Below are 26,678 nucleotides of genomic sequence, written 5' to 3' on the forward strand. Positions count from 1 at the left end.
CACCCAATACCAAGTCATGAGGTGCAGACATCGCTGTGGCACACGCATTCAAGGTGGCATATGCAAAACGTCTTTATTTTGTAACGATGGGGGGGGGTGAAGGGCATAATTGGACGTTTGGAATACTTAACATCGGTCATATAGGACCAATTTGAACACATTTTGCCGACCCGGTCTACCTCCCATCTCCATTAGTGTGCACATTTTCTCTGAAGAGCTTGTGATGTAGGGGTAGGGGGACAGTAACTTAGGTGACAGCAAAATGTTTTCTTTCAGTTACATTTTACAGAATACAGGGCAACCAGTTCCCTTGCACCTGCACGATCTCAAGGTCACCTGGCCTAGGAAGATCTTTGTCCGTCTTCCCCCTATTCCCTCTCCCTTGCCTCGTTGCGCCTTGAAACACTTGTGTGTAGGCGCATTATAAATGCCATATCATAGATACCAGAAGTGGGGCAGGGCAAAAAGGCAGGAAGATCCCTTTGCCCTGGGAGGCAGGCAAATGGTATAGTTTCCATTACTTGTTGGGGGACTTTAAATGCACAGCTGTACCACTTTCATAACTGCCCTAATCCCAATGTTCGTTGGAGACCGTGGTGCCCACAAACTTCTACAGGAGTGGGTTGTGTTTAGCTGCCGCGCATGCCATCAGCGGCACTGCTGGCTGGCGTGTTGATGCAGTCAAGCTCCCTGCCAATGGGGCTGGAAAATGTCCAACCCACTGGCATCACCAGTGCCTTTGTAGGGGCTCCCAATAAAAGTGGGATCTATGGACAAGCAGCCGGCAGCTACAAGCCTACACTGGATGCAATGGCTTGCTTGCATTGTCCTTAATGGGGAGGCAGGGGGTGAGGGGCGGGGGAGGGGGGGGGGAGTCAAATAAAACACATTAAAAAGCAATTTCATTTTTTGTGTGCATTTTTTTTTAAAACTTGTGTGCAATATCGGAAAGGGAAGGGGAAGCCTCGACACTTTTTTTTTTTAGCAGTAGATCTGTGGGTGTGGGTTCAGCTTTACTTTTAATGGGAATACATTATTCTCATTTCCACCTTTGGGCCATTATTTCATCCCCCTCTTCCCCGAGCATTTTCCGTAGTGCAACTGCTTAACACCATACCGAAATCATGATCATCAGCTTCACGAGTCTTTCAGTGCATACGTTTAAATATAAAAAAGGCTTTATTTCCTTGATCGTTGGATATTTTAACAAACATGTAAGAAACAGATAAAATGAGGAATTTTAATAAATAAGGCAATTACACATGTGCTATACATTAAATTAGATTCTTTTGTATTAGCTCCATTTGATACAGACGACATTACAGTTTAGAAAATGTTGTACAATACCAGACGTCCAGCACTGGTGCTGGGTCTCCCATCTGTTAGCATCATGAACAATAGAATTCTCCAAAGTTAAATGCAGACTAACATGCCCGACCCCCTCGATTTTCAGTTTCCGTAAAAGCGTTTAACCTGGACGTCTTTTAGGAGGATTCCATTTGGGCATAGAAATGATGGGAGAGTTAACAGATGTTGCATCCCCCTTCCCCTCTCGCTGCCATGTCCTCTGAGACTTTCCAGCATTTGAAATGTCAGTTCTGGGATTCACCCCTGCATGTCCTTCATTTAAACATTTAAAAAACCCAAGAAAAACAGTACACAGATAGCTTTTAGCATGGGGATACTTTGTGTTGTGTGCATTTAATGTTCTATAGATCTGTTGGACGTCTGACCTGTGCAAATTGATACATGTAACACATGTTCTCGCATCATGTGCGCACGCGCACCACTCATGATTCTAGAGTAGGAAAAACATCGAACAACAAATGCCATCACTCTGCCTGCAGCCCATCACATTTATGAGCCAACTGTCATAGTACTTGGTTACTGTCCATAAACTACATCTTGAACAAAATGGATTAAAAGTGCTCTGATGTTATGAGTAGGTTATGAACACCAGAACTTTGCGTATTTTTAGAAACCAAAAAACATTGCAAGAACAGCTTAACCTAGTTTGACTTCCATGCAATTGTTTCAAGTTAGGATGACAGGCGTGTGTTGGCAAGCCTTAAGTGTCTAGAATGTAGGGACATTCTCTGAATTTTCCCGAATGGATTCCAAGTTTGCAGTTAGAGCTGGGTCACAAGCATGTCTAAAGAAAAGGGGTAACTAATTGAATCTTTAGGAGGCAATCTTCTGGGTTCCTCCCTTTTTACTAGTCACCTGATCAGCCTGGTTTCTATCAACTCTAGAAGATCCATGCAAACCCTGCAAAAATAAACTCCATAACTGGGCCAAGATTAAAAAGAAATCGAAAGGACTAAAGAGAGAATTTGGTTTCCTCGTTTGTGGTGCTTTATCCCAAACCTTTTGATTTTATTTCGGGGAACAAGATACTATTATGACACCCTCAAGGAATTGTACAGACTTACTAGTCAGGCAGTCATTCATCAACAAATGCACCAGCGCAGGGCAATCAAATACTTTCCACAGGAAATGGCTCAGTATCCCTGGTCTGAAACAAAATGTATGGTGTATACAGAGTTAAATGGAAGAGGTTTGTAACAGTACTGCGTTCTCATCAAGAGTTTCCACACAGCAAAAAGGAAAAAACAGCCAGCGCAAATAGTATACTCTCACAAACCTATCAAGCTTTTTACAAATTCTATTTCGGCTCTAAATTCCCCATTTACAGCAGGAGAGTCAAAGTGAGGGCTAAATGAAATTGGTTGACACCCAATGCTGTCCTACACGAGAATACCCATATTGAGATATGGGCAAGGAGGGAACACGACGGGACAGAATAACTTGCCATTCTTTGCCAAGCAGACAATGGAAATCCATCCATTTTACAATGGATGCATACATTGATGAACTTTAAGTAAACACTAGAGCAGCGTTTCAAACAACCAATTAACTGAACGATCCTTTAAGCCCTTCACTGCCTATTGTGATGCGTTCCGAGAATCTTGAATTCTAAGTCAGAGGGGGCTCAAACATTTTTCTAGAGAACCTTTCAGATGCAGTTTGCCCAGCAGTTTCGTTAATCACCTGAAGGAAATCATTCAAGAGAAACTACAGTGATTACATTTTAGATAGTCATTTAAGTGTCTTCCCTGATGATCGTAGGAAAACTCCCTTTGAAAGAATTTGGGATGATGTCATTTGAGGCTCACCTACATTCTAAGACCGAGGATTATGAGAAGCACTGAAGAAGTCGCAGTCTAGTGGCACTTTATATTCTGCCAGAACTCTAATCGCATAATTGAAACTTGTGTAGACTCACAAATGATGGCATAAGAGTCTCACAATCTCCACGAGAAGTCCATTTGAGAATTCAATAGGTATATTGAGACGAACGATATGGAACAGCCAGCCAACACTCAGATCATATTAGTCTAGCCCGTATTAGCAGTCCGATAGTGGAAGCAACCCCTTCCATGGACTCGGTGGACAGAAATATGTGCCAAAGTCACTGGGAGCCCATTGGTCCAATTCTCAACCTGGCATTTCTATACTAAAAATACAAACATTCCGTAACCAGTCTCATGTTGGGGGAGCAGGTGGGTTGGGAGGGTGGAAGGAAGGGTGATCTGATGTTGCAGGAGTATTGGGGTTGTTGCTGCAGATGTTTTGTGACGGATGCTGAACTGGTCCAAGTTTGCCTATCCTAGTGGAGGATTTGTTTCAAAGTTGAGTCTTGGAAACCCTGTGAAAGGTCTATTAGCAGTTTCCCATGGTGCACTGAATCGAAGGTTAATCAGCCATCGACAGCAGCCTTCCATCCCAACTCCCACTCTTCATCCCAAGGCTGTAATTTAGAGACTCCTACAGAAAATTAGAGCAAGGAGGTTGGAGATGGTGTAGCTTAGGCAATTTTTGTTAACTCGTGGAAGAGGTAGTCACTACACGAAGTGTCAAATTACTGCAGCTTCAAATTAATATAATTTGAATCTGAACCAGAAGGATCTAGTGCAGTGATGGTCCCGGTTTCGTCTACGTATCCAAGTCATGGAATTTGGCATTTCTTGGCAAACTTAAAAAGGTCTCATCTAGATCCTTTACATTCGCCAAATCACGGACAATCATGGGTGCAATTATCTTTCCAACAAGCAAATCCAAGATACTGGCTACTTGCAGCATACTGTACAGCCACTTGGAAAACCAGCCCCTACAAGCTATGCCAGGCATTCTTCTCAGGTTGAAGCCAAAAACATTGTTTTAGTGGCGCATCTCCAAGATGCTAAAGGCCTCTACAACGAAACTGCACACAGTCTCTTGCCACACACACAGTTGCTGTGCATAGGTCCCTCCTTTTGCTTCACTGGGCGAGCAGGCCCCGGGAAAGCAGTCACCATAGCTTGTCAATGAAGGTTAGCTGCACAAAAACCTTATATCCTTTACGCCCAATGCTGGGCTGATCAACTGCACACTAAACCCAAGGGGAACACATTTAGGTAGAGCCACTTCCATACTGCAGCCAACACAACGGCCCCTGTGCATATTTCCCAAAAATGATGTTACACAAGTCGCTCACCCTTTATAAATAGGGCTCTACTTTTTCCTCTCTTTTTACGAGTCCAAACCACTTTTGGTAATGGTAATGCATTGACATTAGAAACGTGCATTTAAACAGATTTAGGGTGCATAGAACTCGATAGAAACTACCAACTACATAAGGTATGTTAATTATATAGAACCACTTGTGCATAGTAAAAAGAAAAATGCCACCAACTTTTTTTTCGAAACCTGGGGTCTTCTTTATAGGTTTAAAAAGGCATATTAAAGTGCAGAATGTGCCACTGCATTGTCAACGAACATCAAAGCAAGTGTTGCATAGCTTGTGAAATTATACTGCAGTTCAGAAAAGAAAAAAAAACAAAAAAAAACGGCACCATCCATTTTGCAATGGTTCTTTTGTAATGGACTTGATCATATTTTCTGTAATGCCCTTGTCAAAAAGCCGATTTCAACCCTAGACGTAGTGACAGAGTACGTAGTCAAATTAAGAAACGAATTGCTTTGTCACGTTTAACCCATGCCTCCCTGGTCAATGTTAATTTTCATTGTTTGGCCCATCCTTCCTGCTCCAGCTGGTGGATCTGGAGTGCCTAAATTGCACACACAGGCCTGTTGTAGAGCACATACCAACTATTACTCCAGTTGCCTCATTGTTGTGGAAGCACTACAACACTGAATAGGAGTAGAGTCCCCATATCTCCAATCTATGCGTGGCTATGCAGATCCTACCCAAGATTCACCTGCTGGGCTCGAGTTTCCATCTGTGTAGTCTATGTAAACAACGGCCCCACTTTCTCAGATGCCCTATTCAGACCCCTAGATGCATAAGAGCTCCAGGGCGTCAAAAACAACTGGATGGTAAAGTCTGCAGATTATTCCTTCTGTGCTAACCTCTAGTTAATAATTTGGCCATTGTCTGCGGTTGAAAGATTAAGCAATGTGGAAACAGGAGAACCCCCTTACAAAAAGGAACACCCCCCTTTTGCAAAGCAGGTCTCTTATTTCCATCAACACGCTCTTCCGTTGAGCTATACAACCCTTCCCGTGTTCAGGCCCTGTCAATTGTGAAAAAGTGAGTGTTGCAGCCTGGGGCATTTTAATGCTTAAATTAGCCCCATGGACCAGAGCTGGATGGAAGGTAATGGCAGAGCGTGGAGCTACTGTACATTGGAATAAGTCAACACTAGGATGTTGCTTCTTCCATCATTCAGTTGCCTTTTACTAAGCAAAAAGGAGAGGGATTTATTTGCCCATTGAAAAAGGAATCTACATCATTAGGTAGCACTGGCTCTGTTGGCACCTCCCTTAATGGTTCTGCCAGCTCATGAAAGGAAAGAAACAAAATGATACCGCAACATGGTGGGAGGTCCCAAGGCAGGAAATATTAGCCACCAAATTTGGTGCAAAAGGTCTGCCAATTTCCCCAGGACAAATTCCATGCATGAAAGCATTACACACTTGCCCATTTGTTGGTGGACTCTACAGGACTATTGGTGACAAGTCACAGAAAGTTACCAGTACTTTTCACATAGTAGCTTGATATGAGTCTTGCAAACCAGTCTAAAGTCACAAACGGGGCACAAACAATGCATGTATTCGACAATGCAATCGAGCCACCCATGTGTACCTGCATGGACACTAGGTTTAAAAATAAAAAAACAAAAAATGAACAGCACAAGAAGCTACAATCAACATGATGACCTGCAGACCAAACCTTGGGTGTTCACAACACTATAGTTTATAGCTGATGGAGTTATGATGCTGTGCACAAAAATAGATAGAGATCCACACGCCAGGCACCTTCATAAAAAAATAATAATTCAAATGTACATTTGTTAAGAGCATTCGTTTTTCACATCCTCGAGGATCGGACGCCACCACTGCGCACAATATGTCCAGGCTGCCGCCTAACTGAGCACAAGTGGAATGTTCCGCTGTAAACCATAACTACTGGAATGTCGATTGAGGTCTGTGGGGGGTGCAGGGTGGCATCATATGACAGCATTGCCTGCACTGATGCTACTGATTTGCAATTGTCTGGCGTAATTGGCTTGGCCATTGGGGCACTTGGAAAAACTGTCCTTCTTGCAAACAAAGTACTTGGAGATGATCTTCCGAAACGTGCAGCGGAAGTCCTGAATTTTGTATGCGTAGATGATTGGATTGACAACAGAGTTTGCATGCGAGAGGATGATGCCAGTGAACATCACCTCGCTGGGCTTTTCCAACTCTGGTGCAAAGAGGTTAAAGCAGTTCAGGATATGGACAGGTAGCCAGCAAAAGGCAAATAGCCCCACAATGATGGCCAGCGATTTAGCAGCATTCACTTCCTTCTGCAACGTGGACCGGATTGTCCGGGAGTTGTCCGAGCTAATGCACTTGAGCTCGATCTGCCGCAGCTGTTTTCGGGCCACCATAAAGATCTTGATGTAGATCCCCAGCATGATCAGCATGGGGAGTAGAACACAGCCAAAGAAGTTAAAATAGACCATATAACTCATGGTCACCACACTCTCAAACAAGCACTTGACCGAGCAGCCAGCCTCGGTCATATTTCTAGTCCTGTTGGCCCCACATTCATAGTCCCATCGGTTCCAGCCCATGAGCGGAGTTAGGCCGATGACGAAGGACAGGATCCAGATGATGGCAATAGTGGCTCTGGCTCGTTTCCCAGTCACTAAACTTTTGTATCTGAAAAGACAAAGTCATACACTCGTCAGTATGGGGATTCCAGAAGATTCACATCCTAATGTGTATATCACTACACAAACATTCCTATGTGCTCACTGTTCGTTCCCACTTCGCTGGCTACTTCCCAACAAACATTGGCAATTGTACAGCAATCCGCCAGAAGCGAATGGCTGTCCCATCAGTGCCCAACATTAACAGGAGGAACGATAAAACACAGAAGACTAACAAAACCCCACTTTCCTGAAATGTTACAACTCCATGTGACGGGCTGGTACAAGGGTCTTGGCGAATTAGGTTTGACGGTTTAGGCAATAAGAATATATGCAACACTTAACCACCCAAGAACACATTTCAATGCTCTGTGAGGATTTGGAGGTGGGGAGCTTAGACCAATAATATCTATGAATCATACAATCCCACCTTTAATGTGCAACACATCGATTCTCACACCTGATTGAGAGCATTCTAGTCCAGGCTAATCAGTGGTCGGGCCAGTCGTGAGCCATGTCCTCGCTCTCCTTTTCCTGCCCCCACCTTCAAATATGTCCTCCCTTGCAGAGAAATATTTTTGAATAATGGTGCATTGTATAGCACACTCTGAATAATTACTTAAAGAGCCAATGTGCCATTGGTTTTAATCCAACAGATGCACTTAACCAACAGTGCACAGGAGCATTTCCATGATGCTTTTGCCCACAAAATTTGCCAGTATTAAAGCATTTTGTTGCCCATACATGTCCACTTTGGCAGCACCTATGTATATGGAACTAATATAAGTACATGCTAATTGTTCCTTTGTGCATAATGCAGGCAATGATACTGTAAGAAAATATGTCCAGGCTGGTTATGCCAATATATGGCAGTATCCTTGCCATAAAGGACATGCTCTTGTGGCTTTGCCATTCAAAATGCCATGCCACAGGAAAACATGCCCAAACTGGCTGCATAAAAATGCCAGTTTGCCCATGTAATTATCATGCAACAATATATGCTTGCTTTAGGATGGATGGCTGCGCATTAAAAATTTCATGCCAGAGTAAGAACTAACTACCCTCGCTGCACCGAAATGCCCGTCTAGCCAAATAAGACTTAATGCTTGCTTTATCATAAATGCGTTGTAAAAAACAGCTAGACTGGCTGCACTTAAATTCCTAGCTAGCCAGGTAATAAAGCAAGCTACAAGCATGATAAGTTATCATTAATTGTTTAGTGACTGGAGGATAGGCCAGGGGCAATGAGTTTCTCTTGGAAGCAAGACCATGCATAGCAACAGGTTTGAATCCCGGTCTCGCGCTTAGAAACTAGTCTTCGGTAATTATAAAACAACAATTATGATCAATTATAATGAATGAATGATGCCCAGATATGCATAACACCCCTTCCCCCACCCATCATCCCACACACCCCTACCTTCCCTGCCACCAAATCCCACCCCTCATCCCCTACTCCCAAAATCAGCACCTCAACAGACCAAGCAAAAACTCACTCACATGCAGGGAATTAATTGGGCCGGTACAAGACAGAGCTGCGCTTCGGCAAAAAGTCTTGCCAGAGCGCCATTCCACGTAGACCCGGGGCCCAGTTTTGCTGTCATGGTAACTTCTGACAGATGAAATTAGCATCATACCAAGGTGTGCATTGCATGCTCAGAAGGAATTCACATTTTTATCACCATTACAGACATGTTTAATACATTGGTGGTCATTCTTAGGTTCCAAAAATGCACTCAGTTTTATGCAAAGCAGCCAGCATCCTAAATTCAGGGCACCCACATTATTCGACACCTAGCTCCGCTCCTCAGCCTCCCCGAACTTTATCTTCTCCTCACGCAAGGGGACGGGTGGTGGGGAGTTCCCCTAGTAATTTTTGTCCATTTCCAGCGCACGCGCGCACACACACACAACCCTCTCCCCCCCCCCCCACATGGACACCCATTCACACAACATTCAGTCTCATTTACTCCATTCACACCAACACCAAAAACGTGTTCATTCACATAGGCACACACAGCCACCATATTCGCATATACATTGCATAATTCACCCTTACATGCAAGCATACATACAAACCACCATCATACCCATGAAACGTTTTTTTCACTGCTTGCGGCAGCAAGGGCCTCTCCAGGTAGGCATTCGTATCCCCGAGCTCAGTCACTCCGACAGAAGCCAGGAAGCATGGGCTTTCCCTGCTTCCTTTTTCCTGACGTGCATAGAGGAGCCCGAGCACCTCCATCACAAAGAAATGTTCTGGTTGTGCAGCGGTAATGTATCCTCCATTCTGCGGCACAACTGAACATTTCTTTCTGAAGTCGCGCTTCGACTTCTGAAAGAAAGGATTTTTCATTAGCCTCTGGAGCCTCCCCTAGAACATGGTGTGGTGTTCCCAGAGAACATTCCCATTTCCGTCACAAAGTTAACTTATATTCAGGTTATAATGACTGAACATGAGTCGCTGCAAAGAAGCTGGGTAGGGAGAACGAAAGAACTAAAGAGGAAAATCGGAGAACGAGGAAAAAAGACTGGAAGAGATGGATACGGGTCATTTCGTTTCAGAGTGACATTGAACAAATCTTTGTTTTGCTAAAAGAAAAGTAGACCACATAAGGAGAATTTCTCTTCATGCAACTTAAAAAGGCAGTGGTCTACATTTAACTACACAATTGGCTTCTGGCAACTGGGTATATAGCTTGAAATTAGGAATTTGGCAATGGACCAGAGGGTGGGTGGCATTTTCTTCTTTCAGTATCACTGCATGGCATTGAATGGACCATATGCTTGGTTGACCGGATTTGTACTGCAATCACAACTGTATGGGTAGGCAATCGTGGCAGGTTGCTGCGTTCCAGAGTGGACGTAGTGTTGGGAAGGAAGCGAACCCATCCCACCGCGCTAGGTGCTTTGGGGCAAGGCGGGCCCAATTGTAAGACCTGTAATAGGCCGGGGGGGGGGGGGATGTGGGACATTCTAAAAGTCCCCACACAATCATAATATTGTACGCAATTTAGACGTTTAGATATAGTGCAGAAGCCATTTTGCAGATATGTAGTAGCCATAATATAAGCATATGGCCTGCACGGCCAAGCAGTATTTAGTGTATCAGACACAGGCCGCACACTTGGAGGAAATCTGAACAGGTCAAAGCTCTGATAAGAGGCTTGCACTGCTAACTTCCACAGAAACTCGGTTCTAAAATGGTTGCCAATATGTTTGTTCTAAGAAAGAATGTGCTCTGCAAGGCCACGAGACAATCCTGGGCACCTTGGTGTACGCGTAGCCTCTGACCCCCACCCAGCTCACTACGAGCTACAGCCAGCCAACCCCAGACCACCGACCATAAACCAGTGAACCATAAAAGGTGATGGAGGGGGCAGGATGGATGGGCAGATGCAGAGACAATGGACGGCAACTGAACAGAGGACACCTGAGCTTTATGGGAGTCCAGCATACTCTGAAAGGTTATACCCTCGGTTTTGGCTCGATGGTAGAAGCGTATTGGCTAGATTCCCCCACACTAATGTCAAATGAGTCCTCTGCCCACAGTGCCAAGAGTAACGTGCAGTTCAACATGTGGATGATACCGAGTGAAGGAGTTAGAGAATTGCAGAGCAGAGATGAAGTGACATACTTTTATGGTACCAAAAAAGTCGATGGAAAACTTGAAGGCTTCGCCCCCTCTATTCAATCACAAGGGTTATCCAACAGTAAGTCCAAATGGCTATGAACCATTGTGTGACGTCACTGCACCCTGCTCCCAGGAAAGTTCCTGGGATTCCCCAACCTGCTCGCATGACAGTCTCTGGGTTCCCTCATCCCACTCTTAGCTCAGTTCCTCGGTTCTCCCCACCCTGCTCCCAGCACAGTCCCAGGGTCAGTGACGGGTGGTGAATTTTTTAAGTGGAGGGGCATAAATATCTACCCTAGATATGCCATAACGACCGATCGTAGCAAGGGAGCCTGATCCAATCAAGGGAAGTTCGGGATCTCCCCCTGGGAACTTTTTTAAAATAATGAGTTAAAATGTGGTATTTTAGGGCACACTTTTTAAAATAAATTGGTAAAAATCTAAACACTTTGCAGTTGGCGCTGGGGGGGCCCACTGGGCAGGCATGGCCTTTTCTAGTGGACATCTAGGATAGATGTCCAGTAAAAAGATACCATCCCTGTCCCCTGGGCCCTGCAGTGCCTAACACGCACACAACGTGTGTATGCAAGGCACTGGAGGGCCAAGGTGGAAATGGCACTCAGCTGGCAAAAGGACTGGGCTGGCTCCTCCATAGAGACCCCTCGCCCATAGTGGACGCGCCACCCATGCACAGCCCCCACCACCTGCTCTACTCCTCCCTACCCCCACACCCTGAATAGTATCAGGGCTCCCAACCCTCTGCATAACTAACCCTAGGCCCTCCCCCCCCCCACCGGCTCCAAAAAACCACCCCAGGGCCCCCCTCCTTACCTCTTATAATCCCGGTCCTGTGACTAGATTCAAACACCCTGAAAGCATGCTCTGGAAAGGGATAGAGAGTGTGCTCCCAGGGTGTCTATTTCCTGGGTCAGCCACTCCCACGGACCCTAAGCCTGACCCAGTCACACTGAGCATGTGCGGTCATGGTTAGGATGGGATATGCACAAACCTGCATGTCCCATCTTATGCCTGCTTTTTCCCCCCTCCCTTTTTTGTAAAAATACATTTTAAAAAAATCTTTGGGGAGGGCTAATTTCAGGCTGGGATCCCGTGCTGTCAGTCTAGAAATACGGATACCTCTAATTTGAGGCCGCAAATGCATTTTGGTGGCCGTGGACCAACCGTCTCATGCACGATACAACAGAATATAGGTTTTCTAGTTTGCCAATGAATGGCCATTTTGATGTAACAAGAATCACCATTTTGTTTTCTAACCATTGCTCATTGCTTTCTGTTCCTATTGTTTCGCAGTATATTTTCCGCTTACCCTGCTCGACTGTGGAACACTGTTGTCTGTATGTGAAAAGGACAAGGCCACAGGGCCGAGAGGATAACAAGAGTTCGCTGAAACACAAACGTAGGCAGTGCCAGGAAGAATGCCCGGCTCCCTCCTTAATGTAGCCTTGAAGCAGAGCTGCAGGGCATTTAATCATTTCACAGCTGCCAGCCAATCTCGTTATATGGTAGAATACGTTAGAATAATACCGCTAAAGGCTTGAATTATGATTCTCTAATGGCCCCCCTTTGCTGAGCCCGCTAAGAGCATGTCGGCTCCCAGGACGAATAGCACCCGATAGCAAGGTCCGGAATGCAACTCCCCCCCCCCCCGTATGTAGTTCGCTTCCAAGAACAGAAGCGCCGTGTTCTATTCAATAACCGAAAGATGCCTACGCACTCACAAATTGTTACTAGAATAGATGTTTGAAGGTGTCATAGTGGTCGGAGATGTCCATCACACCAAGTTCAAAGAAACCCAATAAAGAGGGGTGTTAAACATGTCATAGCTGATCGTTTGATATGCATTTTGTATATATGTAACGGATGTACGTAATTCACTATTGCGTCCCTCGGGGTCTAGAGATACACGTCGCGGGGCGTGAGACCGAGTTGGCCAACTGAGACTTTTGCTTTGCAATAAAACCCTAGCTTTGGGAATACAACCTTGTGTCGGGCGTCTATCGGGTGTGGTGACCCGCCTTGTTTCCATAGACGTCAGGGTCCCCTAGGGGCCCCTTTCAGTGCCACCCCCTGTGAGTTCGGCCGTGCCCCCTCCCTCTGTCCCCACCCAATGGGGCACTTCCCACAATTTGAACACCTCTGGATTAGAGAATAGACCATGTTACTGTGCTTTTGATGTAATCCAATGCTAAAAATAGAAATCAATATGGCTAGAATGGCCGGTGGTAGCATGTTCCACAACTAGGCTGCGAAGATCTTGAAGCTAATCAGCCTCGTGTCCATTCCGAGTGTCATGGTATTGGGATGTTTGCATTTTAAGGTGCATGACCAACGGCCTATAATGGTGGATTGTTTTCAATTAGGAATGGTTAATACCAATAGTGAAAGGTGCGCTGGACAATGCATAGGGAAGTGCATTTGTTTGTGCACGGTCGGTATGTGTCAAAATCTGTGGTGGTCAATTAGTGTTCCGACGTTCAACGTCACCACCCAAGAGGTCTGTAGTCTTACTGCCTCATTCTTGTGTCTGTTGGAATTGTTGGGAAGAGTTGACTCGATATCACTCTCAAACGATCACACCTTTCCCAATAGATTCTGTAAATGGATGAGAAAAACTGTTCAAAAGGCAGCCACATTAGCAAACCTAGTGGCTCAAGCTGCATCTATACAAATGGATATTTGTCCTCTGAAGGGGAGTGAGCTAAAACGTGGTCGTAGACCCTCCTGAGTGGAAGAAATTCCATGGAACCGGGTATTTGGCCAGTGTTCGTTCTCAGTAGAGGGGCTCCCACACTCCTTTTGAAGCTGGATGTTTAGTCTGCTTTTTCCAAGCTCAGGAAAAACCTTGTACAATGAGTTGGAGACCTGCCAGCACACTGAGATCAGAATTCGGGAACTCCTCGTGCACCACCAGCATGACAATGAGGCACAAGAGGTCACTTGCAGAAAGCTATTTTCTGCATGGACCTCCATCGGCAACATTCAGAATGCGGCAGTTAGAAGTCAGCACACAGACTTCCTATAACCTGCTGTAACCTTCACACATGTGCTGTTTGTGTAGTTCAGTTATGATGTAATGTGTGGACTGATGTCCTCCTGGCTGGAAAGTAGAAGACAATTCCAGTTGGGGTTTTCAAAATTTACTATACAGTTAGTACGCATTTGGGACTTGCTAATGTCAAAACAGCGAGGATATCATTTGTTGAATGTTTTAGTAGTTTGTAAAAGGATTCCAAAAAAGTGCAACATGCAGGGGGGGGGCGACTACCCCGACGTGGTGAGTAAGCTCAGGCCCCCACCCCCCCAGAGCATCCCATATTTTTACAAGTGCTTTAAAAAGCATTTGCAGTGCACTCAACGTCTGCTTCTCCCGGCAGCCCCATTTGCTTCCTGACTCCCTGTGCCCACCTCCCGCACCACCCCTGCGACCAGATTGGTGCTCTGCGCGGTCATAACGAACACCCCAGGCAGCGCCCCAGCCCGTGCAGCCCCCATGGCTAATGGCCCCAAGGCCAAGGGCAGCTCCTACATTGGCGGCTCCAAGATGTGTCTGCTCTGCAGTTGTCCGCACGGGGAGCCAATGAAGCCAGCAGTGAACAGACACCAACAAAACTAAGTGTGGCATGGGTGGGGTGTAGAGCAATTACTCTACTCCAGAAAGCCCCTGCCACCTTTCCATAACAAACTGCCATAGACTTGCACCATGCAGACCTAGAGAGATTCATGACCACCAACCTAAATCTATTCATGGCTGGCCTGTAAATGTTGTCTTGCATAATGTACTAACATACTTGCCAATGTTAACTAGTGCCACAAGTAGATAGAATGATGAAGATTAGCCAGCCTCACATTTAGACAGGTGTAACAATGTTAGCATGTGCCACACTTAGATGGAATTCTCAACTTTAGCCTGTGTCCCATCTAGATAGGATTGTGAATGTTCGCATGCGCCACACCTAGATGGAATCGCGACCACTAGCCTGCCCCACATCTAGATAGGATATTGAAGATTAGCATGTGCCACACTCAGATGGAATAGTGAATGATAGCAAACATCACACCTAGACATAATTCCAAGGACAGCAATGCCAACCAATCCACTAACAATTCCACCCCTCGGCATACACCTCAAAGTCTAACCAAACACAACCAAGCCTGCAACACTACAATCCGCACACACGCCACTACACTGCAACAACAAACTACATAGACTTGCACAACAGCACATGACTACCGGCTGTAAAACACCCCAAGACCAGCCAACAGACCCACCGGGCTGAGGCTGCCAACAGCACATCACTGCTCTCTTGCACTTTTCCAGCTTATTCCCACTAACTCTCCCACCGCCCATCCTTTTTCAGAGCCGCCATAGCGCCGGGGGACCACTCCGGTGGTGATAGTGCACGGTACAAATAAAATATCCTTGAACATTAACTGTAATCCAACTAGTTTCTATTTATGATCTACTGTGCAGAATTGTTTTAGCCATAGATGGTGAGATTTCTAGTTGAATGGATGGAACAGGATTGAGGGATACATAGATCTCCATGTACTTTGAAATACAGCCATCTCCTATTACGCCACATATCTATCAAAGTGATAGAGTTAATTTATCATTGGCTAGCACAAGAACATTCAATTGCTGTGATGCCATCCTGCCTTAGAGAGTGCTAACTGCTAATGAAGTGTATATATCCCATTCTTAACAGATCGTTTTACCGTTAGATTTCCCGTTGCTAAATATAATGTAAAACATGAAATATTTGTCAAACGCCTGCGTGTATAATCATGGCCTTGTCAAGCCATGGGATCACCGACAATGTTTATTTTGAGCCCTGGCTGTAAATCACTTGTTTTCTTTCTAAGCTTAAGTGTTGTTGAGCCAAAGAGCCGACTCGGCACACATTGTTTTTATCCCCCCTCTGAGTAACAGGGATTATAGGATTTTACCGACCTTGAGCGGTTCTATATCCCTTGTTTATAAGTGGTGTCTTGTATCAACAAAGCATCACGCATTCTCCTAGCGAAGGTTAAAGAGCACGCCCTTGAGGCTCACCTACCTCCTAGTGAAATGGCATTGACGGGTACCCCCTGAGAAGCTATTCGCCCTCACCTGCCATCAAATTTTACCACTGACACTTGTTTTTGCCATTTAGGCTGTCTGAAGGATAAAAGCAGTTGGAAGACCAGACGTAAAATAAGAAACCTCTTCAAAAAGGAGGCAACAAGAATGAAGTGAAACACAATGTTTAGGTCTACTTGATCGAAAATATTCCTTTTTGACCGACCCCCATATATATTTAAATGAATTTCGACCGCAAAAAAAAAAATGGATCAGAAAAATTCGATCAAATTGAAAAGGTCAAATCATTTTCAATCAAGTATGCAATATCAAACGCAAACATTTACAGCACCACCACGATCAGTATTTGAGGGACGCGACACAACAGCTACACCTGGACAGACATTAGCCTCGCTGCTATATAAAATAAAACGGCACCTAACCATTCACATTAAACACAAATAAGTTCTAAATGACAGTTATTTTCAATTTCTACGCCTGCCTGTGTCAGATCTTGTGGCAACCATGTAGCTAGAAACTACTGGGCATCTGATCCAGAAGAGAGGACAAGTGGTTCCTCACTACCACCACTGCAATGGCCTCAAGTTAGGAGGGGGTCACTGTGCAGTCATTAGGCAGCCTTCATGATCCATCATGGAGTTAATTTGAGAGCAAATTTTACGAACCAAGCAAACTGGGTGTGTCAGACAAGCGTTCATTCCAGTCCAAGGAGGGAAAGTCAGCTGCTTTGCAGAAAAGAGATGCACCTCGGGGCGTCCTCATTTTCCCCTTCCGTGCAAGGGGTTGTGTCAGTCTTTCTCCTCCTCCCCCCCCGCAACTCCCCACTTTAGAGAGATTAATAGAACATTCAGGCCTAACACGGAGTGTATTCATGCATTCGCAGTCAAATGCTTTCTGGATATTCTCCAGTTACCAAATGCCATGTGCGTTGTAGTACCTTCTCAAGGCACTGAAGACACATTTGGAATACAGCAACGTCAAGCGGCTATTGTGCTTTTCACAGGCATCGTTAACCTTAAGTGGATGCAATTAAATAAGATTTGGTTTTGGGCCAGATAGCTTACCATCCAACAGCACTTTCTACAATGTGGACCCCGAGTGCAGGAGAACGAGCGTGAACCCCTTCTGCTCCCGCCTGGATCTTGCTCGCCTCGTCCATCCCGCAGGTAAATCATGCTCGCAGATTACTGAACTACCAGCAACCCACAGTGGGATTGGAATGCAAAAAAAGTAAGCACCATCAACCCAGAAAGCTTTTGTGAAAGATGAGCCCATTCAGTGTCTACGAAGATAAGCCGTGCTTTGTAAGTAACTTTTCCTCTGCAAGAATCATCCCTCGATTTAATTTCTCTAAAGAAATAAGCTTAGCCACGCAATCACTACACAGAACGCTTTCGAGCTAGTCTATAACATGATGTCTTTAAGGAATATATTTACTTCATTTAAATACTGCTCAGGATTCCCCATGCCATACATAAGAACTCCAGGCACTTTTTCCCTGGCATTTTGGGATTTATAGTCTTAAATGTAAAACCGTAACAGAAAATAACGATTTCCAGGAAAATCATGACTGGAAAACTAAGGGATGGCATGGGGATCCTTGAGAGTTGTGCATCCACACATCAGAAATAAATGGCATAGAGTATACCTACATTACATAATCAACTAATTGAACGGGTTGGTCCATCATAGATTATGGAAGAGATTTATTTTCGTTTCTAGGTCACTAGTTAAACCATTTTGGGACCGATAGTAGCTTGCTCGAAATACCCGTAGAATCCCACAGCCATTTACACACATTACAAACTAAATTGAATAGATAGGGCTATTAATCTCAATCATTTCATCAACCTCAGAAGGATGAAAGGCTACGTTGATCTTCCATGGTTTGCTGGTGCACTTCATGTTACATTCAGATCTCAGAAGTGAATACATGAATCCTCTGCACTGTCTAACCAGAACATGAATTCCAGTCTATGGGTGCTTCAGACTAAACGGCACTGTAATGGATACATTGGTTAAATTATCTGAAACATCCGAAGATAAACAATAAAATTAAAATAAATTGTTGCATAACAAATTTAAAAGCAACATTAACACCTACAAGGCTTAACGCGTGAACCTAGTACGAGAGCGGCAGAGCGCTATACAGAGTGTGGGTAGCCAGAATTTGGACTGGCATCTTTGAACAGTAGCGCAGTACTGTGAGGTATGTGCACCCATTACAATCTCCCATTGGTACAGCCTCAGTGCTTTGGATAGTCTCATGTTCCTGCGGTGCATGGACCTGCGCGTTTGTCCACAATCAAGCGGTCTCACTGCACCTGCATAAGAGCCACAGCAGTATGCACGCTTGCCTTCCAACACTTGTTACTGCAGCGTTGGTGTGCCCCACTTTAGCACACTGCTCCTCCACCTTTTAGTGGTGCCATCCCAGGGAAATGTCCTACTTAGTAGGTGCCATGGAAGTAGTCTGCATCAAAGGTTTAGCTCACATGCGGGTTGCAAGCTTAATAGTCCTCGTATGTTTCCACAGCCCCACCAACTCCATGACTGATCCACACCACCAGGTCCTTCCTAAACGTTTCCACTCAACTGCATTGCCTCCTGCTCCTCAGACGTTCCTTTTGGAGGTACCGGCTCGGAGACAGGCTTCACCTCTGTGTGCTGGTAGGGGTGCAGTCTTGTTTGGGAGGGCAGGGAGAGGGGTGAAGGGTGGATCACTTTAGTATTGACTGCTTAACATCTGGCGAGTCCTTTTTAAAACAGGCTCATTGTGCCAAGATGCACAGTTAGGGTTATTTCGCTTGTCCTGCAATGGCCGATTGCAGACTGAAACCATAAGAACATATACCGAAAGGCTAGTGTACATTTCAGACCACTGTTCATTTTGGTAGAAGATATAACAGTGCACAAAGAGCGTGCATAATAAACCCAGTTATTATGCGGTGTAACACTACCTGCATGCTAATGCTACAGTTTGCGATCTGATTGGCTATGCCACTCATGTGCCAATGTATGCCTGGCTAGATGGTGCTATGATCCTGAGTGAGGCAGACCGGTTCTGCTTTTAGGGAGGTGTTTTTTGAGTCATCCAGCCATCAATAACCTTCCACAGAGTCCCTTTAAATAGCAACACCCATTGTGGGATAATGTCTGATCTGCTCGGATCATTTTATATCCAGCAGGGTAGTGAGGATAGCTTCCCGGGCAGTGGCAGCATTAAGCCAAGTCTTGGTGAGGAACAAACTAGCCAACTTGGATTCCTCTATTATGTCAGACAATTAAACTGCATGTTAAACGAGCGCCAAGTTCCAATTCAGATGCCTCAGCTAAAGAGTTATCCAATGTGGGCTCAACCAGGGGGAACACAGAATGGACGATCCGGTATCCTGCCATTTTGACTTAGGCCAGATGCAACAAGGACATCAAAAGGCATAGGAACAGTGTCCTGGACATATTAAGAAAGATTTCTGATGCACAGGAGGATTAACTGAAAGGTAGATCCATGTATGGCATCATCAATTGTATTGGACTTAAACCCATCAGCTCTGCCTTTGTCTACATTGACAATAGTTGAGATAGGAGCAAACGCATTCGATAGGGCAGTAGTATAATGGCAGTATGTGTTTATGGGGGCTTGGGACATGTCGAATATCAATTACATCAGAGGAGTTAGGACTGCAATATACCAGATTTATTAAAAGAAGTAATCGAACATGATAAATTGGTGCCAAAATCAATTTCCTGATCACACGTAACGATGGAGGTCATCTGAAATCTACCCAAATTGGGGTAGTGTTTGTGTGTCAGTGCAGACCAGCTACGTTTACGATGGAGGTCTGCACTGCAAATTCGTATGAACACCTGTTGTGTGTGAAGGAACCTTCGCTTGTCATGTTTTGAGAAGGTGTGCCGATGAGGAGGATCTCAGTCTCGCTGGCATTCAGACAAAGATAATCACCAATCTTGAATGGCAGTAAGGCAATCAGAGATGGGAGAGGAGGTGGCCGAGGGCAGCCTGAAAATTGGAGTGTCATCAGTGTAGCACTGGAAATTTGAGCAGAAAATCTGTACACAGAAAGTATCTACTATTCTATCACCCACATCCTTCGAACAGCACATGGCAGTTAGCCACCAGAATTATACCTACCGGTGAATTCTACGTGCATACGTAACGTACTACCCGTAACACGAGACATTGCCATTTACAGAGAACGCCATCCATGGTGGCTGTACTCACTACCTCATCGCAGGATGCCTCCACCCTGTCCTAGGCTTATTTTGCACTTCCTTCATGTGCAGAATATAGCCTTGTGGAACCTGCATTCCTCTATTATAATCTTGTTTGCAATTACTTCACCATTGCCTCTCATAGTAACTCATAGTAACTGTGTATACAGTAATTCATGTATGGGTCTGCACTAATCCCACTGCCTGACTTGCTATTAACCTGCCGCATTTGCACCAACAAATTGTGTACTGCCAATAAGTCTCCCATGCAATTATCAATTTGCCACATTGCCTATAGCTGCCCTGTACACCTGTATTGCAGAACTGCCATACACCTTCCAACTGTCCTTTAGTTAGACCCAGTATATGCTAGTACATTACAGTTGAACTGTATATCGCCCATGTGTCTCCCATGCCTTGCCTAGATCTGCCACACTCCTACACCTGACTTGTACACCTGTATTGCACAACTGAGTACTGCCAACACCCCCCCCACTCCTCATCCTTTGCCATAGACCTGACGAACTACATCCCCCCAATAGTTCAATGCACCAGCTCTCATATGAAAAGGTCTAGCCCTACCACAATGCACCAGCTCATATATGAAAAGGTCTAGCCCTACCACAATAATGGACATTACATACAGTGTGATACTAACTAGGTCTATGTTACTACGTCCGCCCCAAGCAATGGCACCTACCATATTCCTATCAGCACTACTGTGTCAGGACCATCACTAATACCCACGACTCACACCTAGCCAATGGATCCAACGATTGTCACACGGCCCACACCAAATCAATTGTGTCATTAGGAACTCTAGACAAGCCTCTCGAAAAAAAAAAAAAAAAATCACCAGATGCCACCCACCACAGTACTCAACCAAGGAGGAAAGCTACACCTACCATGTCAGGAAATGGTAACCATGACATCCACAAGACAGTAGCAATCCGCCCACTCCTGCTAACATTGTGCACCATAGTCACTCCCAACTCTGATGCGGCCCACTTATCAATGGTGCACTCATAAATGCAAGGTCACTTCTAGCACACGCGCTAGCTATAGCGGACCTCATCATAACAAACAACTTAGACTTCCTAGCTATTTCTGAAACCTGGCTCCATGTCACAGCAGGCCCTACCCCATCACTAGCCATACCGGATTAACTATACTATTCTAAGGTCTGATGGGGAAACCACCAGAAGTGGCGGAGTAGCCATCATTGCTAAAAATCAGTTTGGTCTAAGAAAACGACCTAACTAAGTGCTCCCTTCAGGAGAACGCCTATCAAACTACCACTTACGCCTGCTCGCACTTTAAATATCCACCTCTATATAGACCCCCCATGCCCTACATCTTTTGAGGAAGACGTCGCTCATCTCCTCATGGAACACCAAACCAGGTTCCCAAATCGTGTTTATTCATTTATTACATTTATTATACGCCCAGACCCTGAGGTATCAGGGCGTAGTTGCAGTTGATATATGGTACAATATTAGCAGTGATCATTGCAAAGAGGCAATACAGTATAGGTTACAATACTACAATATGTACATTTATTTACATTTATATACAGTGCAGATACAGAATTGGACAGGGAAGAGAGGTGCCTGGGCTATGTTAGAATTGGTTGAATAACCACGTTAGTTTTTTTAATTGTGGGAAGGACAATTCATTCTTGATAATGGGTAAGGCGTTCCAATGCTTAGGGGCAAGTACTTTGAAGCTGCTGCCCCCAGCTTTTTCTCTCTTGTAGCGTGGGATTTCGAGGTTATCGCTGTTAGATCTGAGTAGTCTGGGTTTTCTTGGTGATTGTATTGAGGAGGTATTTGGGGGCTTTATGGTTGATGCATTTATACCTGATGCTGATGGTTTTGAAGAGTATTCTGGCTTTAGTGGGCAGCCAGTGGTTTTGTCTTCTGATGTTGGATATGTGCTCGGGTTTTTTTTTTTTTTTTTTTTTTATACCCAGTGCGGCACGGAGGGCTTTGTTCTGCATAAGTTGGAGTTTAGATAGGTTAGTATTGGATGTGCCTAGGAAGAGGATGTTGCAGTAATCAAGCTTTGATAGTAGGAGTGCTCGTGCGATGCAGTTTTCTGGTGTCAGGAATTTGCGACAGATATGAGTTTGGCTGTGTAGGAGGTGGATGTTGGGAGATCTGAACCTAGTTCCCAATGACTAATGACAACAATGCACTAGCATTTGCCAACAAATCACCGAGATGGGGTTCTCTCACCATATCACCAATCTTACGCACAAGAAAGCTAGAACCTTAGATTGGCTTACAGACCTAAACTGTGACCCCAAGATATTATCCAACTCTCCATGTGCTTGCTCAGACCATCACGTTAGCTCCTTCACCATCCAAGACAGCAGAGACCCAATTCCAGCACCCCCAGCCTGCACCAGAAACAATTGGAATATCACAGTACAGAATGTATTGCCTTTACTACAGCCCATCAATCAACCTACTTCAAGCTGTTGATAAAGTAGCACCACTAAAAATGTGCAAAGCCAAGATGCTTGCACACTTAAACATATGGCTCACGCCCAACCTTAAAACCATGCGCAAGAACAAAAGAACAGCAGAAACTGGTTAAAATACCCATTAGATTCTAACTAAATAAAGTGCTGTACTGCCTCTAATACTTATAAGGCGGCTATCATCCAAACTAAAAGCGATACCTACAACAACCATATCTTGAATGCCAACTCTAGAACTAAAGAGTTTGTCATCATCCTGAGAGAATTAGAATCCCCTACACCACCTCTAGAATCCTGCACTAAAGACGCAACATGGTGCTCGAACATACAAAAAGCACTACTAGACACAATCTCACTCCTACAAACAAAAATAGAGACCAGCTGACACGCCAATACTCATACAACCATATCGCCCCCCCCCCATGAACCTTTGTAGACCATTTGAGTTTGCCCCCCTTTCAACCAGGGATGTAGAAGGAATAACAGTAAGTCTTAAACCATCAAAGGGACAACTGCCCTGCGACAAGCATCAAAGAGGTGTCAGTGGAGCTTTCCCCATTCATCGCCTTGCTCATAAACGCATCCTTCGATACGAGCATTGTCCCCAACTAACTTGAGACGCTTGGGTCCGCCCCCTACTAAAAAAAAAAAAAAAAAAAAAAAAAAAAAAAAAACACACACCATAGACACCAACATCCCCACAAATTATGGCCCATAACGACAGTACCCTGCTTACTGAAAATTCTGGACAGGACGGCATAGCTACAAATTTAAGCCCATCTGGAAGCAACTAATCTCCTAGGCCTTCGACAATCAGGCTTCAGACCAGGTCATGGTACTGAATCAGCCCACAGACTTAAAAACCCAAATGGATGAGCTAAAAGATAAGGAAGCCTAGCCCTCTTCCTCCTATTAGATCTATCAGCAGCCTTTGATTTAGTCGACCATAAAATCCTGTGCAAGCATTGGGCTTTGGCTGCCCACTTTACCACCAACGCGTCCATGTGGATACAGTCCTTCCTTGCCAACAGAACCATGAGGGTTTTCACACCCGCAGCTGAGCCGGCCCTAGTCTCCTGTGCAGTACTTTACCAAGCCACTGTGACAAACTAGATGACATGGGTGTCACCTACACGAACTATGCGGATGACACCCAAATACTCATTCCCATTTCAGGCTCCTACGACACCGACACGAAATTACTTATCGAAATCTATCAAACCATCCAAGCGTGGATTGCTATCCACGGCCTCTCCCTTAATGACGGAACTACTCCTAGTCGGATCGCAGGCCCGACTAGCCAAACTGGACACTCAATTTAACTCCATCAATATCGATGGCATCAACATTAAAGTCTCCAAGGAAATAAAAACTTGCATTTACCTTGACTCCACCCTCACTCTTACTAAACATGTGAATGCAATGGCTTCAGCAACAGCTTACACATCCAAATTGATTAACGCCTGTAGACCATTCTTGTCACCAGGCAGTTGTATTACATTGGCTAGAGCCCTTGTACTTTCCAAACTTTTCAACGCCCTGTATCCAGGGATGAACAGACCCAATATCAATAAATTACAAGTACTACAAAATAATGTATTGAGAGTGGCACTCAACTTCCAAAAGCCAACCACATCTCATCAGCTAGACAAAACGCCCACTGGCTTCCTGTGCGAGACAGAATCATGTTCAAAACCTTAGCACTCACAAAGGTCTCTCCAGCTCAGCACCAAAATACCTAGTGGATAAAGTCACCAGAAATCACTGACAGACCTACCCGATCCATACATACACACACACACACACTGCTTAAAGATCCCAACATTTAAGCTACAAAAAGCTGGGGCTAACGGTTTCCCAGTTCTAGCCGCTAAATTATGGAATTCCATGCCTCTGGCTCTTAGAGCAAACCCTCCTTCTGGAACTTTAGGAAAAAATGTGAAAACACGGCTCTTACACAAGAGCAATAATGTTGCCCCTGACCCATAGCTGCATTTACCTGGCCTGACTGTCCACTCACCAGCTATGTCATTATTATCATGAACTATGAAATGATGGTCCCTCTACATGCTGTGCAATGATATGCAATAATTTGTCGGTCACTGCCTTGTGATAACTGTGTAACCTCAAGTATTGCGCCCAGATACCCTTGGGTGAGGTGCGCTATATAAATAAAAATGACTGCCTTACCAGGGCTGCCCCACCCACCTTTCCTTTATGACCGGGCTAGTTTTCAGGTTGTGTGACTGAAGCGTGCCAAATCTCTCCGATGCCGCCTTATTACATTACCAGCCCTGGTTGCACACTTAAGGCCAGACCAGGCAAACTAACCAGGATCTAGGTGTCAGCTGCCAGCAAACCAAAGCAGCTCAGCCACTTCAGCAGGCACCCCTAGCTCGAAGGCCCCATCAAAGATACTGCACACCCCTGGGAGACATGGAGATTGCTAAATGCATAGGAATCGACAGAGGCCTCCTGTGGGGATTTGGGGGGAGAGAGCCAGATGAAGCCAGCTCACGCAGCTTAATATTCGCGCCTCTCCATGGCACCAGAAGGCACAGCTCTCCCACAATGCCCTGTGGCTCAGACTTCCAGGCACTTAGCTGGACCCTGGTGCAACCCGAGTAAAAGCGGGAAGGCTAACTGGCACAATTACCTTCTCGCTCCAGAGTGACAAGGTGAATAACAGGAAGATAGCCATCTGCAGGATCCCGCATGCAAAGCGTTTTCCTGGAAAGGGCGATAAGATGCACTGAAGAGGTCTAGATCGTGTGCGCGATGCATTTATTGTCCGTGCTTGTAAACGTCAGAGGACCATTAAGCGTTCGGGTGGGCTGCACATAGTCGGTGTACACATCAAAGACCGTCTTGCATGAGCAATTTACGATAATTTGGTTACCTGTGACGCTCCGAGTTTCCTTTTCTAGGAACCCAAGAGCACATTTTATTATCAATGTACGTCGAAGCCTCACTTCCAACATGACACAAACGAACCAAACCGGACTTGGAGGGAACCACGGTATCTGAACTAAGGAACCACTCCATTACTCTCAGTTCCTTTTCTACAGGATCCTCGCACATTGATTACAGGCAGGCATTTTCAGAAAGGGGGTAACAAAAGGAGAGCCCGACTTTAAGCTGAGGGGTTGAAAAAAAAGGCACTTAAAAAACATGGAATTAAACAGGCAGGGTGAGGATCAAGTAAACCTGCCTTTTGATTTGCTGCACATGTGCGTATGGGATTGATAAAAGGGCAAACCTTGCTGAGAAACAGCAGAATGCTGTACATAAGGGACGTACCCAGGGGAGGTTACAAGTAGGGTCCGGCTTAGCAGAGGATCTAGGATGGGCTCCAGAGTGGCAGAAGTGAGGAAAAGTGCAGCGACTGGCGAGATCTTCTTGGTTCTTCAGCAGCAGAGCCACTTCCTACAGTGACTTCGGCCATAGTGAAATGGTTCACTTTGGCATTTATCTTGGTTTTGTTCTGGGGCCATTTCCAAACATTTGGTCGGTGTAGCCAACCCAGTCCTGGCGTTATTCTTTGCCAGTACTTTTATTTCTTCCATTTGAAGTACAGGACTACAAGTCCCAGAATCTAAAGAAACTCAAGGGAGCATTTGCAGGCTTGTGGCAGCTTTAGGAAAAGGGGGGGACGGGTGCTGCGCCATTAGAAAGCACCAATAGATTAATTATGTCCATGGTTTTGCTCTGTATGTAGCATGTAGGATTGAGGAAGCCATTATACCAATGACTCTTCAGTAACTCCAAGATCCGTGGACTGATTTTAATTTCCATGGTCTCATTTGAAAAATGTTCAGGCGGTTCAAACATTTACTCCGAAGTCAATGGTGTCTCAATATGTCCATATTTACATTATGAAATCTCATGTGTGCTCTTAAATTGGATGTTCCACCCATAGGCAATGCAAGCATATTGCTACTCTTTTTTAATTTGTGCAATAGGATTATAGGACTGAACTTTTGAAATTAGTAACCTTGAGAAAACATAATTCAATGGGGTCCT

At 45.0% G+C, this 26,678-nt stretch overlaps 1 protein-coding gene across 1 annotated transcript in view; it reads right to left on the reverse strand.

Annotated features, from left to right (window-relative positions):
• Window positions 1-1,160: 1,160 nt before the first annotated feature.
• Window positions 1,161-26,678, reverse strand: part of ADORA2B (adenosine A2b receptor) — a 196,407-nt gene continuing 170,889 nt past the window's right edge. Inside the window, exon 2 of the mRNA XM_069615229.1 lies at window positions 1,161-7,212. Coding sequence (XP_069471330.1) covers window positions 6,513-7,212 — 700 coding nt within the window. The 3' untranslated portion in view covers window positions 1,161-6,512. The remainder of the gene's footprint in view (window positions 7,213-26,678) is intronic.

This window comes from Ambystoma mexicanum, chromosome 9 (genome assembly GCF_040938575.1).
Source record: "Ambystoma mexicanum isolate Mex_15411 chromosome 9, UKY_AmexF1_1, whole genome shotgun sequence".
Lineage (NCBI taxonomy): Eukaryota > Metazoa > Chordata > Amphibia > Caudata > Ambystomatidae > Ambystoma > Ambystoma mexicanum.